Genomic DNA, 15,285 nt, shown 5'->3' with positions numbered 1-15,285 from the left:
CTGCCCAGATGTTCGCCGAGGGCTTTGCACAGCTGCCTGCCAGCACCTGACCGCCGAAACGGCGGCTCTTCGCTGGGGCTGGGGCTGGGGCTCTCCTGGCTCGTCGGTGGGTGCCGGAGCCCTCCTGAGCCCTCCGCCGCCGCCAGCCGAGCCGGTGCTGCCCCAGCAGCAGCCCTTGGGTGTGAACACGCAGCCATTAATCAATAACTCTGACACGAAGGCAGCGGCGGGGGGGCATCGCCGGCGACAAACGAGGCTCTGCCCGCTTGCGACGCCTCCCTCCAGCAAAGCGCCTGAGTAAACAGATAAGCCTTCGCCATCTCCCTTGAAGGTCAGCGTGCTCCAGCCCGGCCGGACGCCCGCCACGGACGGGAGGGACTCTGTGTCCCACTGGGGTGGCTGGAGGGGGGAACGCAGCCCCCAGGTCTGGTCTGGGGAGTCTGGGCATCGCTGGGGCTCCTGGGCAGGTACCACGGTCCCGTTTGGACTTTGCCAGGTGCTCTGAAGCTGGTTGCTTTGTTTCTCTGTCCCTTGGTCTCTGAGGTCCTGAGATCCTGAAGTGAGGGGATGAGAAGGCGTCTACTTTGGATCAAAGTTGGGTCCTGGGGTCCCCTAGAAGAGCCCAGGGCTGGCACGAGGCTGCTGGTGGCTCAGCAGCTCTCCTGCCCCCGACCAGCAGCCGTCATCTGCTTTCCTGGGAAAAGGGAGCATCCAGGAAGGGCTGTTAAATTACAGCAGAGCCATAACCCTGCCCAGAGCCTTGGGATGGGCGGAGGGCTGGGACAAGGCAGCTCTTGATGGCTGTGGGTGGGAAGGCAGCGTTGCTCCACCTGGGCAGGACCGTCGGGGCTGGGATCCATCACCGACACCTTCCCTGGTGCCTTGCTGTGGGGGTGTGGACCCGTGTTAGGATAACCAAAGGCAGGGGCTGGCAGGTTTACTTAGCCCTCCCTCCACTTGGCATGGTAATTACGTGAGTTACTGGTGTCAACTGGAGGTAAAGCTTTGATGTGTCTATGGAAAACCTGGTAACCTCTTCCTCCGTGCTCTGCTTTGCGAAGTTATTTGGGTGATTGGTATCTTCCCCACTTCCCTTGGTGCTTCCCTCCTCCCTGCATCCTCCGGGACCCCAAGGGAAGGAGGGGTGCCCGGCTCCTTCCCTGTGCTCACAGTAGGGGAGGGAGCTGTGGTTTGGAGCTGGCTACCCGTGTGCCGCCGGCTCCTCGACTCCTCGTTCCTCCCAGCTAAATCGCATTTAAAGACGACCCTGCGGGCAAAGAGCATCCTGCGCTCAGCCCGGGGGGAGCTCATGGTTCAGGAAGCTTCACCCCAGTGCCAGCTGCACCGCAGGGCATCTCCCTGCCACCGCCCTGTCCCCAGCGGTGGCCTCGGGGTGCCAGGACACACTCGTGGCCCAGAGCTTCACCTGAAAGTGGTGCTTGGGTGGGGGGCACGGAGGATGCCCTGGGAGAGTCCAGCGGGGGTTGGGAGGCACTCGCAGGCTGTTGGCACGTGGGGAGGGTTTTCCAGGGTTGGAATTGGGAGTGGTGACGTGCCCTTCCTCTCCGCAGGTCCCCGTGTCTGTGGCCATGATGTCCCCGCAGATGATCACGCCGCAGCAAATGCAGCAGATCCTGTCGCCGCCCCAGCTCCAGGCCCTCCTGCAGCAGCAGCAGGCGATAATGCTGCAACAGGTAACGCTGGTTGTGCATCGGCCGGGTCAGGCCAAGCCCTTTGTCACTGGTGTCCATGAATGCTGGAGCTTGTTGGGGACAGGCACGTGGGTCCTTTCCTCCTTGGGCTCCTGCCTTCCCCCCGTATTTCCTTGGGGATTCCCAGCATGTCCAGCACCAAGGGATGAAAAGAGCTGCAGGTGCTACCAGTGCTGGCAAAGCCCAAGTCAGGGTCTCAGTGCCCAGAAAGCTCCTGCACAAGGGCTGGTTTGGGGCTGCCCAGCTCTTGGGGAGAGCTGGGGTCAGGGTGGATGCTCTTGGCTTGACAGACCCCAAGCAGAGCCCCCGCAGCCGCTGCCTGGGCTTTGGGGCAGGTGCCCGGGTCCAGCTCCAGACCTGAGCGTGTGGGTTTGTTTCTCACGGCCCCGCTCGTCTTTTCCAGAGAGCTCAAATGTAAAAGGAACGGGGAGGGAAGAAAAAGGAGGAGAAGAGAAAAAACAAACCTCAGCGCTGAGAAACAAAACAGGTCTGCTTGGGTAAACACCTCACTCTGGCAGGAGGGAGAGAAGGAGAAATCCCACAAGCATCCTCCCCACCCTTCCTCCTGCCTCCAGTACCTGTTTACTCCAAACAGGCCGATAAGGATTCAAGGTTGGCCCCAGGGAAAGAACAAAGGGTAAACACTACCCTGGGTGGGTCCTTCTCCGAGCCTCTTTGGAGCCGGATAAAGAAACACGTTTGACTGCAAATTAAACAACCCAGGCCGGAATAGCTCGCATTCTCCACCAGAAGAAAACCAAACATCACACCTCTCACCCCTGACCCAATGTTCCCGCAGCCGCGCTCGACCATGCTGCAGAGACACGGCTTTGATTGGCTTTCGGGTAAACACCCAGCCCTTCCAAACCTGTTCGCCGACAGAAAAAGCAAAGTTGCTGCTGTCAGCGCTGTCAGCCCCGAGCTGATAAAGGCTTCCCGGCATCCAAAGGGGCATTCCTGAGCCCCGCGCAGGGGTACGGGCTGGGTGAGAGGGGGGCTGCCGGCTCTCGCTGACCTCCCCGTGCCTCTGCCCCCCCTGCGCGCAGCAAATCCATCACCAACAGTTTATTTAGGGGCCGGGGTGAGAGCTGGCGTCGATGCCGGCAGGTCCCGGCGCTGCCCTCCTGCACGCTGGGACCCTCTCCGGTGGCTCGTTGCGGGGCCGGGGTATTTTTCTCTGTTTTACTGGCCCAGCAACCCGCTCTGTTCTGGCCGGGGTGCTGCGAGGAGGTGGGTTGCCCGCGCTTTCCCGTGGTGGGGATGCTGGTCTGAGCCCCTGGCACTCACAGGATTGCACTGGCCAGACCAGACTGGGAGCCCCCCGACTCTCACAGCACTTGCCAGGGGTGTTTTGGGGTCCCACCATGCCAAAAATGGGGTTTCTCCGCTGCTGAAACACTGCGTTACGTGCCAGAGCGCCTGGGCCTGCTTCTCTCAAGGACCTCACCCACCTCCTGGTGTTTCATATCCCCCCATTGAACAAAATCCCACGAGTGCAGCTGCAAAGTCCCCAGGATACACAGGAGCTACTGAGCCGGGGGGTTGTGACCCTCCTCGCTGGGGCTGGGCGAGGCGGAGGCCCCTGGCCTGGCCGGTGGCACAAAGCCAGGGCGACAGTCGGCGTTAAAACGAAGGGCAGGTTTGGTGGTGGTGGTGGCTGGGGATCATGCTCGCTGTGGGGACCCAGAGCCCTTAGGAGCGTGTGCCCAAGGTGTCTTCTGCAGCCGGGACTCCTTCGGCGGGTGCTTTTCCTCTTAACCCGCCCCGACAGCATGGTGCCAGGAGCTGGCACGGCTGTGACAAAGCACGGGGTAGTGCCAGGCAAGGAGATGCGAACGTTGTTTCTGCTGCTAATCCGGGCTGTTCTCTCCCCTCCCTCCCAGTTGCAGGAATACTACAAGAAGCAACAAGAGCAGCTTCACCTGCAGCTGTTGACACAGCAGCAAGCCGGAAAGCAGCAACCCAAAGAGGTGAGCTCACGCCGGGTGGGTTCTGGGTCATCAGATCTGGCAGCAAATAAAAGGGGGACCAGCACAAAACGAGGTGTGTGTGAATCCCAGCAGCCAGCTGGGAGCCCGCAGGGATGGGACACGGGGGCATCCTGCTCCTCGGGGGCTCCAGGGTGGCCAGTCTGGGCACTGGGAGTTTCTCCTCCTCTTCCCTGTCTGCAATCTGGCACGTGCACTGAGCTGCATCGTTCTCAGCACCACGTCCTCAGCGCATCTAGAAGCTCTGGGGCGGGTGTGGGGAGCGGTGAAGGTGGTGGGTGTGGGGAGGCAGCTCCAGCAGAGCCGTGGGACCCTCCCCGGCAGGAGGGCCAGGTCGCAGCCCCCCGGCACAGCGCGAGGGCTCCCAGCGGCAGGCAGAGGAGGCTCGGCTCAGCCCTCGCCCGACGCGCTGGCCCTGCCAGGCTCTCGGCACAGCTCGGGGTGGGCAGCCCAGTCCTGATGGAGCTGGCACGGCATCACGCTGGCTGGTCAGGTGGGAACCCAAACCAGGACCACAAAAGGTGGTTCTGCGAAACCCAAGCGCTGCATGAAACAGCGGCGGTGCCAGCAAAGGGCTCTTCTGGCCAGAGGTGCTCAGGCAGGGGATGCTGTCAGCCCCCCGTGGCCAGGTCGGCAGCAGTGTGCCCTTTGCTGGGGAGGTAGTTGCATGGCGGAGAAGTGTTTTGGGTTATAAGCTATGAGTTTGGAGACTTGTTTGGAGCACAAGTCTGATGAGGAGCGTCTGAGGGAAGTGGGGGTGTTGAGCCTGGAGAAAAGGAGGCTGAGGGGAGACCTTATTGCTGTCTACAAGTACCTGAAAGGAGGGTATAGCGAGGTGGGGTCGGTCTCTTCTCCCAGGTAACAAGCGATAGGATGAGAGGAAACGGCCTCAGGTTGCAGCAGGGGAGGTTTAGGTTGGATATCAGGAACAATTTCTTCATGGGAAGGTTCATCAAGCACTGGAACAGGCTGCCCAGGGCAGTGGCGGAGTCCCCATCCCTGGGGAGATTTAAAAGCCGTGTAGATGTGGTGCTGAGGGACATGGGTTAGTGGTGGCCTTGGCAGTGCTGGGTTAACGGTGGGACTCGATGATCTTAAAGGTCTTTTCCAACCAAAACGGTTCTGTGATTCTGAGTTTATGCGGCTGCGATCACGTCAGTCGCGTGTAACTCTCTTTACCCGACGGGTTTTGCTGTCCTTTCCCATAGTAACGTGCTCCGAGGCGTCGCGGCTCTATCAGCAACGCTCAGTTTTGGGGATGTTTTCCTCTCCTTCATGGAAACCCACAGCAGTCGTGCAGAGGCTGGGGGGAAATAGGGCAGCTCGAGCAGCTCGGGGTCGGGCCAGCACCCACTCGAGCCTTCAATAGACTTTGACCCGGGCTTTCATTGCGGGATGTCGGCATATTTACGCAGCGTGCGCAGGGTCAGGCTTTATCGGAGCCATCTCCAGGAGCTGGAGTAGCTGCTCGTGCTCCAGGAACGGGGGAGGCATAAATCTGAGCTTCCTCAAGGACTTTCCTCTTGGCCGCAGCGATGTTATATCGCAGCAACGAACAGGGATGTAATTAAGCTCTAACAAAGGGCTTGCTTAGCGGGCTCCTGGTTTAAAAAGCTTGTGTTAACTTTTAATTAAATGGTACAGAGGAGATGAGAAATTTGTCCGCTAAGGAAGTCTGAGTGGCCGTCGGGGGGGAAAAAGGGACATTAGGTGCTGCTAAAGGGGTGCGTGTCCAGCTCCCGGCGGCACCATCACCCCATGGCCGGGAAAAACAGCGAGGGGATCCCCACGAGTGGATGTCATAGTGTTTCCCCTCCCCAAAACCCCCGTCTGGGCTTTGTGGGGTTGGCTTCACCCCTTGAATTCGGGCAGCTGCTGTTACAGCCTGCGTTGGGCAGCAGCCGACGCGATGGCGCGGGGCATGGCTGGCGTGTGTGGGATGCCACCGCGGAGCCGCTCTTGGCCGCCATCGGCTCCTTCATGGAAATCCACGGCGGTGTTTAATGATGGCCCTGCTGCAAGGTTTGTAAACCCAGAGCCTCCTTCTTTCCCTTGTGCTTGATTTCAAGGACTCGCCTCGGTGTAATTGTAAGTCAGCGTCTCGTGTGCGAGCGCGGAGGGGGATCAGCAGGTGGGAACGGCTTTGTGCCGCGGGAGCAGCCCCTCATGGAGCAGCGGCACGGCTGGAGGTCCCGCGGCGGGTGCAGGGATGGGGAGAGCAGGAAAAGAGGGAGCGCGGAGGGTGGAAACGCAGCGCCTGCCCCGGAGGATGCTCGGTGTCCGTGAGGGGCCACGCAAGGTGGCTCGTCCCTGCATCCCACCGGGATGGGGCTGAGCTCCAGCACATCCCAGCCCATCCCAGATCATTTTCCTGCATTAGGGTGCAAGGCTGAACCCCCAGCCTTACCCGGGGGGAGTGAGGAGGTGTGGGGGGAGCAGGAGCTGCGGCACAGGGGCTGGGATGACTCCAGACAGCCCCTCGCCCTCATGGTAGGAGGCAGCGAAGCCAGTGTCTGCCATCCCACGCTTTCCCTGGCCACTTTGCCTCTCCAAGCCCGGCTGCTGCAAGCAGTATCTGGGCGCAGAGACCCCAATATCCCCTGGGTCGGGGGGTCTCCGTGTGCCCCCAAAGCTGCTGGTGGAGAGGGGTGGCACAGGGAGGGGGCTGCCTGCCGCCTAACCTCGATGTCAGCTTAATGAACTGCTCCTGTCAGTCCCGCGTGTCACGCCGAAACTCCTCCTGATGTGCTCATAAATCAAAGTGACGGGCGGCTCTTACCCCGGTAGCTGCACCCAGTCATCTGCGTCTAATGTACGCCGAGCGCAGGCGAAGCTCCGGACCCTGAGCCCCCGCGCTGGGACAGGAGGTGGGACTGGGATGGGGGGGGTGTGGGGGGGGCAAACGCAAGATCCGGCCCTGACACAGAGCAAACTGCTCCAGTGGGTGCTGGGGGGGTCCCCTCTGGGAGGGACCCAGACAGCATTTTCCAGGCTGGGGCTTGCGGAGGGGAGAGGAACCGAGCAGAGCTCATGGGGTGATGGCTGGGGAGAGAGGATTTTGATAAGGCTGGGGCTGAAATTCAGGCTCTCACAACCCTGCCTTCCCCAGGGCAAACTTGTGACTCGGAGCCCCCGGGCCGGTGGGTGCTGTGGGGTGGGTCTGCACGTGGGTGCACCTCTTCATCCATCGCACGCGGTGGGTTTGAGCCTGGGCGGTTTGTTGGCTCTGCGGTGCCGCGGGCGCTCTTCAGATTGGCTTCCCCAGAGAACTGGTCCCTGTTCTGGCTTAGCCCCAGGTGTTTGTGCATCCAACGGGCACCAGGACTCGTATTCCCAGGGCTGGTCCCCGTGTCCGTGGGCTGGTGAAGCTGGAAGGATGCGCACGTGGATTTGAAGCGTGTGAAGGCGCAGGTTCGATGTGGGCAGCATCGTCCCTGCCAGAGCCACGCGTGGGGCAGGGCTGCCTGGTCCCCGGGGGCTCGGGGGGGTCTGACTCCGCCGGCCACAGCTCCGGTGAGGCTGGGTCGGGAGAGCCCAGCAGGGCTACAACGCGCAGGTGATGTGCCCTGGGGATCCTCGTGACTTCACCCCCTCCTGATTTCCTCCTGGTCCGCAGCCTGGAAGTGCCGTGAATGAGGCTGTGTTTGCAAGGAGCACGGGCTTGCCCCAAGGTCCCCTGGAAGGGTGGTGGCGGAGCCAGGAAGAGGAGAAGCCCTTCCCAGCCCATCCCATCCCGTCCCATCCCAGCTGCCGTCTCTAACCAAGGCGAGGACGCGCGTGTCCATCCCATGCGGTGGCAGAGCTTCCCCTCGCAGGGGACAGGGACATTGTGTGGGACAGCGCTGCCTCTGTCGAGGCCCTCGGGGTCACATCCTGGTCCTGCCTTTTCTCCTCCATCGTGGTCCTATGGTCCATGCTCTCCTCCAGTCCCGTGGCCTGAAGCCCTTCTGGCTCCACACCTTGCTCAGGACCAAGGGCGAGCGCAGGGATTTCTCTTCACTGAGCTCAGATCGCTTTGATTTGTGCTTTTATCTTCAAGTGTCAGAGGTGCAGGACTGAGGCACAGCCAGAGAGGATCCAGACCTGACTCTGGTTGGGACAGTTCTGCCGTGGCCAAGAGGTAGACAGGACAGGGAGGAGTCTGCACATCCCTCTGAGGCTGAAAACCAGATTTAACCTCTCCGTGCCCTAGACAGGACTTGCAGTCGTGCCTTGCGTTGCAGACCGCAGGGGTTTTGCAGGGCACTGCCTGTGTCCCGCGGGGCCCGGGGTGCTGCTTCGGGTGCAGCAGCACGTGCTGATCCCAAACTAAGCCATGAACTGGGTGTGGAGAGTGTCTCTGCTGTTCCCTGCTGAGCAGAGAGCGAGATGCCACCTCGGGGATCATCGAGGGGGCGAGGTGGGGCTGTGCCAGGTCCCTGGGATCCCGGGTGCTCTGGGGGGCTGAATCCCCATGATGCTCAGACCCAGCCAGGAGATAGATAAAAAAAAAGGACTATTGCAAAGCTGCCTGCCAGCCCGGCTCCTCACAACCTGCAAACAGGGGAGTTCAAGGGGTTACAGGGACGCCTGCCCCGCTAATGAGGCCGGGGCAGCTCCCCTCTCGTGGCCGGCTCGGATTAGCAGCTGCCTGTCCCCATCCCTAATTGAATTCTCTCCCCTTCAGTTAATTCTCATGGATTTCTTGGTGCCTCCCCAGGGACCCGTCCTGCCTAACTAGTTTAGGGCTGGCTACACCAGTCAGAGCGCAGACAGCTCCTGGGGACGGGCGGGAGGGTCGCCTACCCGGGGGATGCTCATGGCCAGGCTGGGGGCACCAGTGCTGGCGCTGGGCACCTGCTCCCCTACGGACAGTTGTTTTGTGCCCCCCACCAAGAAGGGGCTCGTAATGGTCATTTTTGGCGAATAGGGACCATTTCCCTGCTTAAAGGAGGGTCCTGTGCATCCAGGATGCCTTCTGGGTGCTGGGAGCCCCCTTTCACTCAGGGATGCTCGGTGCCCGTGGGAGCTCACCCTGCGGCTGGGCCTCCCCGCGGGGCTCTGGGGGTTCGCCCACCTTGCAGGCAGACCTGGGTCTCTGCTCTGAGCAAGCTCTGCTCATTCCTTCTCTTTTCAGTGCTTTATTTTTCCCTTCCCCTTTCCTTTTCTTCCCCTCCTCTTCCGATAGATCAAAGCCTTCGTCCGGCTCGCGGGCACAGCAGCCCGGCAGCGGGATGCAGGGATGCACGGCCGCGGTCCCACTGCTGCGAGCATCCCTCGCTGCCGCCACCGGGCCCCTGCCTCCCCCCCGCGAGGCTTCTGCTGCGAGGCTGGCAATAACACGCTTTGATTTCTGCCTTTTTGTCTCCGGCAGCCGTTAGGGAACAAGCAGCTGGCCTTCCAGCAGCAGCTCCTGCAGATGCAGCAGCTCCAGCAGCAGCACCTCTTAAACCTGCAGCGCCAGGGGCTCGTGAGCCTCCCGCCGGGGCAGGGCACCGTGCCCCTCCAGACCCTGCCCCAAGGTAAGGACCCCTGCCCCGGGGGTGCCATGAGGAATGGCTGAGGGAGCTGGGGGTGTTTAGCCTGGAGAAGAGGAGGCTCAGACGTGACCTTAGTGCAGTCTACAACTACCTGAAGGGAGGTTGTAGTGAAGTGGGAGTCGGCCTCTTCTCCCAGGCAACTAGCGATAGGACAAGAGGACACAGCCTCAAGCTTGGCCAGGGGAGGTTCAGGTTGGACATGAGGAAGCATTTCTTCTCAGCAAGGGTCATTAGCCATTGGAAGGGGCTGCCCAGGGAGGTGGTGGAGTCACCATCTCTGGAGGGGTTTAAGAAAAGCCTGGACATGGCCCTTAGTGCCCTGATCTAGTTGCCATGGTGGTGTCAGGGCAATGGTTGGACTCGATGATCCCAGAGGGGTCTTCCAACCTCATTGATTCTGTGGGTGGCTCTGTTTGGACTTCCGGAGGGGGCCGTGCAGCCTTTCTGCCCCAGCTGCGGGCATGGAGGGCTGTGCCCAGCTCCGAGCGATGATTTCTTGGTGCACGGTCCGTGCTGGGGTGCCTGAGCCTCGGGGAGCCAAGCTGTGCTGGCCGGGCAGAGAGGGAGCCCGGGGGGTGCCTGTGGGTGCTGCTCCTTCTCCCCGCTGACGGCGGGCGCTTTCTCCCCGTACCATAGCTGTGTGCCCCTCGGACCTCCAGCAGCTCTGGAAGGAGGTCACAGCCACCCAGCCCGTCGAGGACAGCGTTAAGCAAGAAGGTCTCGACCTCACCACCAACACCTCCAACTCTACCTCGTTTTCGGCCGCCAAGGTCTCACCTCCCATTTCCCATCACCCTCTGCCCAACGGACAGAGCACCATGCACACGCCGAGAAGGGACAGGTAGAGCCGGGTCGGGCCCTGGCACTGTTTTTACCCCTGAAGAGGTGGAAGGGGCCGGGATCTGTTGCCCATGGGGCTGGCAGCAGGGTTGGGAGGGCTGGGGGGGTTTCTGCCCACCCCATAAACAAGTCCTATCGCTGTTTTGCTGTGCCCGTGTACCCATGGAGGGCAGGGAGCCATCGCTGCGGGGTCCCCAGGGGCTGGCCCCGTGCACGGGAACGCTGGAGCATCACGGCTGCCCCATCTGACAGTCCCTTCCCATCTTCTGCAGCTCTTCCCATGAAGAGACCCCCAGCTCCCACCCGCTCTACGGCCACGGAGAGTGCAAGTGGCCTGGCTGCGAAACCCTCTGTGAGGACTTGGGACAGTTTGTCAAGTAAGTGCTCCCCTTTTTGGGGGAGGTTTTCCTGGAGGAGGCGAGAGCCTGCGCTCTCGGGCCGGGACAGCGTGGGGCTGGCGGAGGGGGAGACCTTGGAAATGGGGCTGGACACCCCAAAGTCTCTCTGCCCAGAGCCGGAGGGGCCCATGGAAAAGGAGAAAACACCAGAGATGGCTGCTGGAGGAGAAGAGACCCAGTGCAGCGGGCAGGAGCCAGCAGCAGGCGAGGAGGGTTTGCGGGTCCCCTCGCGGGGGGCGAGAGGAGGGGAGGAAGCAGATGGTGTCGCAGCAGCCGCTGCTCGTGGGCTCCGGCGCTGACTGATTAACTCCGCTGTCGAAGAGCCCTCTGCTAGCGTCAGGGTCAAACAAATTGTTTTCACGCTTCGTCAGAGGTTTACTTAATTAGTTCATTTGCAATTAGATCTCTTTGTAGCCGGGATTTTTAGCAAAGACATCAGAAGGAACTGACGGGCTTGCTTGCTTCTTCCCCCCCGCCGCCTCTCCGGCTGTCTGCTCGGCGGCCTGGCGTGCTTCGCTCTCCATCAGCGAGATTTTGGGGTTTTACAAACCCATTCTGTCCGCTGCCACGTGCTCGGGGCCGGCTTGGGTGGGAGCATCTCTCGGGGCCGGCTCGGGTGGGAGCATCCCTCGGGGCCAGCTCGGGTGGGAGCATCCCTCGGGGCCAGCTCGGGTGGGAGCATCCCTCGGGGCCAGCTCGGGTGGGAGCATCCCTCGGGGCCAGCTCGGGTGGGAGCATCCCTCGGGGCCAGCTCGGGTGGGAGCATCCCTCGGGGCCAGCTCGGGTGGGAGCATCCCTCGGACCGCACCGAGGGGCAACCATCCCCACAGCACTAGTGAAGTGTTTCTGTCCCCTCTCTGCCAGCGTGTGCACGTGTCGGGGTGTGGGACAGACAGAAAACTTGTAGCTGACAAAGGCTGAGCCCAGCGTGGACCTTGCTTTGAGGCTGGGCACCGGCTTCGAGCCTCCTCTGAGCATCACCTTCATAGAGCAGCTCAGAAAGCCCCAGCGTTGGGGTGGGAAGGGGCAGCGCATCCCCTGAGCGGGGGTTTATAAAAGCCAGTGAGGGTCGGTGGGAGATGGCTTCGTTCCCCCTCAGCACAGCGTAGGTCTTGATAGCTTTTTCCCTGCAGAAACACTGTGCCCTCGGCCTGCCGAGGGGGGAGAGGAGCAGCAGCTTGGTCCAGACACCGCGGGGTTCGCTCACGTGCCGCCTTGGCAGCTGGTCCCCGTTACCTAACTTGTTTTTGCAAGTTGGGGCTCAAAGTCTCTCACAAACAGCCGGGTGAGACTCCTGCTGTCTTCCTCACCCGCGCTGGGGGTAGATGCTCCTGAGGCACCTTCTCCTGGGATGTCTCAGCAGAACTATCTCAGTCTTGGTCCAGGAGAGCATTGGCCCACGGCCCTGGGACACTTGTGTGTTTCCCAGCGTCGGATGCCACCTTTTGGGGTGTTGCTGGGGTGGCCCTGGTACGGTTTGCCCTGCCCTCAGCATCCCCCCTCTGACCTCTCCCCCTGAGAACCCCCCTGGGTTTGCACCCACCCCAGCAAGGACGTGACCGGCCATGTGACATCTTTGGGGCTGGATGTGTCCCCAGGCTGCCGCTTTGCTGGGGGGAAAGGACCCCACAAGGCGATGCCGGGATGTCCCTGGTTCTGAAGCAAGTGGTGTCCTTGCTCGCCTCTGCTGGGAGCCCTTCCCCTCCCCGAGAAGGAGGGAGGGTGGCGAGAACCAAAGGTCCTTGTGCTTAATAAACATGAAGTGCCTTATAAACGTAAGGCAGGAAAGCTGTAGGGTGAGGAGCACCCTGGAAATGTCACCTTCTGCCTTCAGGGGTTTCTTTAGAGGGTGTAGGTAAAACCTCCATAATGCTGCCTTTGTCCTGGAAACCTGCTCCTCAGGTCCTCCTGGGCCCCTCCTGCCAGCAGCCTTCTCAAGGACTTTCCAAAGGACTTTCCATCAACCAGTGGCTGCTCCTGAACACTGCAGGGCTGCCCTGGGCAGGGCTGGTTGTCTACAGCCGCCCTCCAGCCTGGGTTCTTCCAGCCCAGTTTGCTTTGCTGCCTTTGTGCCTCAGTTTCCCTTCTGCTCGCCACGCTCCGGGCGTCCCCGGGCGTTGCTGCAGTACCTGGTTTGCACGTCAGGGCTGGTCCCAGGTGTGGTCCCGGTGGAGGGGCCACGTTTTGGGCACATCCAGGTATAAACCCCCGTGTTCTCCTCCCCAGACACCTCAATACAGAACATGCACTTGACGACCGAAGCACGGCCCAGTGTCGAGTCCAGATGCAAGTGGTACAGCAGCTGGAAATACAGGTGGGTACTGCCCCAGCCTTGAAGGCCACGGGTTTAAAAACCTGTCTCTGTTCTAACTCTGCGTGCCGTGTCTTGGCTGCTCTCTGCAGGAGGGTGTTAGCCAGGTCGGGGACCGTAGTGAGACAACCCTGGGGCTCATTTTAAGCATCCTTCCCAAAGAGGAGTGCTGGCCCTGGGCTGCATCCTGGTGGAGATCAAGACCTGAGGGACCCTCAAACGGGTTCTCCCTCCCATACCAGCATTGCTGCACGGTTATGATGGGGCTGGAGGAAGGGACAAGCCGTCCCTCCTGCCCAGAGTGTCCCTGTGGGTACAAGGAGGTGCCACAACCTGGAAGGCACGTGCTGTCCAGGGTGGTACGTGCCTACAGGCGGGACGTGAGCTGTGCCCCAGCCCTTGTGCCCGGCTGTGCCACCGCAGCAAGAGGCCCGGGGCTGCTGGGCTCTTTGGAAATCAGGGCGCTTATTTCAGTGGCTGAGCGTGGTCTTTGGAGCCCAGCTTCGGGCTGCTATTTTTGGAAAGCCACTTCTTTAAATAGCGCCTTTCCCAGCGCCTCCGACTCCCCGACGTGTCGTGCATAATTCGGTTAATAGAGAAGGGAGGGAGGAAAATGGGAGGAAACGAAGGGTTTTCGTCTTGGGACCTGAAAGGAGTTGAGGAGGAAAGCGGGTCGGGGCGGGGGGCTCTGTCAGAGGGTGGCTGTCTGAGACCCCCGTGGCAGGGCAGTGCCTGGGTGCTGGCAGGAGCTCAAAGCAGTTTGTGCCCATCGCAGTGCACAAGGGTGGGTGTTGCCACGGGGGATGCCAGCCCCGGGGGTGCCACAATGTGCAGCAGCCTTGGGAGCCTCTGCTCAGGGTTATGGGGGCTGCGGGATCGGGGGGACATAACAAAACCTTCCTGGGTGGGGAGGCTGCGAAGCCGTGCGGTCGCATCCTGCTCCCCTTGCTAAAGCGAGAGGTTGAAAGCAATTACTGGGGCTTAAAGAGGGGAGGGAAAGGAAGGGGGGGCTGGAAAAAAAGGCTGAAGGGCGAGCAGAAAGCTGCGTGTGTGGAGAGGAGAACCTGCCACCGGAGCTACCAATTATAAAGTTTAGAGCGCGGAGCTCCCGCTGTGCCGGCGGAGAGCGTCTGCATCACGAGGGGAGACCTGTCAGCTCTAATGAGCACCACGACAGCGAGAAAGCATCCGAGCTGCGCCAAACTTGCAGCAAACTCCGCTCCAGCTCCTGCCTTTAACTCCTTCCTTGCCCAGCTCCCGGCTCTGGCGCCTGCCTGGGGAGGGGGCTCGTCTGGGGGGGAGCGGGCAGCACGCAGGGACGTGGCTGGGCCCTGAGCTTGAGGGGTCGCGGTGGAAAGGGAAGGTGACGGGAGGAGAGCGGGTGTCAGATCCCATCGTTGCTGCTGGGTTCAAAATCTCTCCTGGTGCCACAGTGAATATTTCACCCTTCTCCGCGCTCCGGGGAGTAAACGGGCGGGAGCGCGCAATTAAAGCGATGTTGCGCGTCCAGGTGGATGGACGGAGGGATGGGGAGATGGAGAGGGAGCTGCTGGTGAGCAGGAGACGGCAGAGGCTGGAGGAGGGCGAAGGGGATGGGGACCAGAGAACCCAGGAAGGAGAGCGGGGGCCAGGACGGTGCCGTGCTGGTGGGTGGCAGATGAAGGCGTGAGAAATGACTCCATTTTCACCATAGATTTCTCACCTGGCTGCACGCGTGGAGCTGGAGCAGCGGCAGCCCCCGTGCCCCCCGCGATGGGTGCCGCAGCCCCCCGCAGAGCCACGGCCCCACTGGGGCTCTCGGGAGGGCTCAGCACCAGGCAGGAGGTGGCTGCTGCAGGGACGCTGGAGGATGCTGCCTGCATGGGCAGGGCTCGGTGGGCAGCTCCTCCGGGCCGTGGGCACCTCCGTGGGCACCCCCGGCGCTGCCTGACCCACTCTATCCTGCTTCTTGCCTCCCGCAGCTGGCAAAGGAGAGCGAGCGTCTCCAAGCAATGATGGCCCATCTTCACATGAGACCTTCAGAGCCAAAGCCTTTCAGCCAACCTGTAAGTGCGTGTCCCCCTCCTGCCCTTGTGTGTCCCCACGGCTACCCCCTCTCCTCCCCTTTGTCCTCGCCGCTGGCTGCCGTCCCCTCCCTGCCCTGCACATGGTCACCACGGCCCTGCATGGCCCAGCTCCCTGGGATGGGCATGCCCTGACCATGCTGTAGCACACGCAGCCTGGTCCATTGTGCTGGTGTAAGGAATCAGGAGTGAAACACAGCCTGTGCCAGCACGTTGTGCTGCGCCAGCAGCTCAGATACATAGTGGTTGCATCCCGTCCCCGTGGTTGCATCCCGTCCTACAGTTGCATCCCATCCCCTTGTTGCATCCCATCCCCTGGTTGCATCCCACCCCTGCCAACCCCAGCAAGTCTCCCCCCCTGCAAGCCCTTTGCTGCCCGTGTGCCAGGGGCTCTCCCAGCCGCTGCCTTCCCCGTGCTGGTACCCAACCGCCCGCCCTCCCCTCCCGCCTGTCC

General features: G+C 61.6%; 1 protein-coding gene across 9 annotated transcripts in view; it reads left to right on the top strand.

Moving 5' to 3' along the window:
• FOXP4 (forkhead box P4) overlaps positions 1 to 15,285 on the top strand; it is a 36,909-nt gene that overhangs the window by 15,659 nt on the left and 5,965 nt on the right. For 2 of the 9 annotated variants that reach the window (XM_068419091.1, XM_068419088.1), the window contains 7 exons: positions 1,572 to 1,694; positions 3,596 to 3,682; positions 9,054 to 9,201; positions 9,856 to 10,060; positions 10,332 to 10,436; positions 12,684 to 12,771; positions 14,730 to 14,821. In XM_068419091.1, the coding sequence (XP_068275192.1) occupies positions 1,572 to 1,694; positions 3,596 to 3,682; positions 9,054 to 9,201; positions 9,856 to 10,060; positions 10,332 to 10,436; positions 12,684 to 12,771; positions 14,730 to 14,821 (848 nt within the window). Of the gene's footprint in view, positions 1 to 1,571; positions 1,704 to 3,595; positions 3,698 to 3,998; positions 4,041 to 5,828; positions 5,832 to 9,047; positions 9,202 to 9,855; positions 10,061 to 10,331; positions 10,437 to 12,683; positions 12,772 to 14,729; positions 14,843 to 15,285 lie in introns of all 9 variants that reach the window. The other 7 variants (XM_068419089.1, XM_068419085.1, XM_068419086.1 and 4 more) reach the window with 6 other exon arrangements.

Source organism: Nyctibius grandis, chromosome 27 (assembly GCF_013368605.1).
Source record: "Nyctibius grandis isolate bNycGra1 chromosome 27, bNycGra1.pri, whole genome shotgun sequence".
Classification (NCBI taxonomy): domain Eukaryota; kingdom Metazoa; phylum Chordata; class Aves; order Nyctibiiformes; family Nyctibiidae; genus Nyctibius; species Nyctibius grandis.
This window is presented reverse-complemented; position numbering and strand designations above follow the sequence as displayed.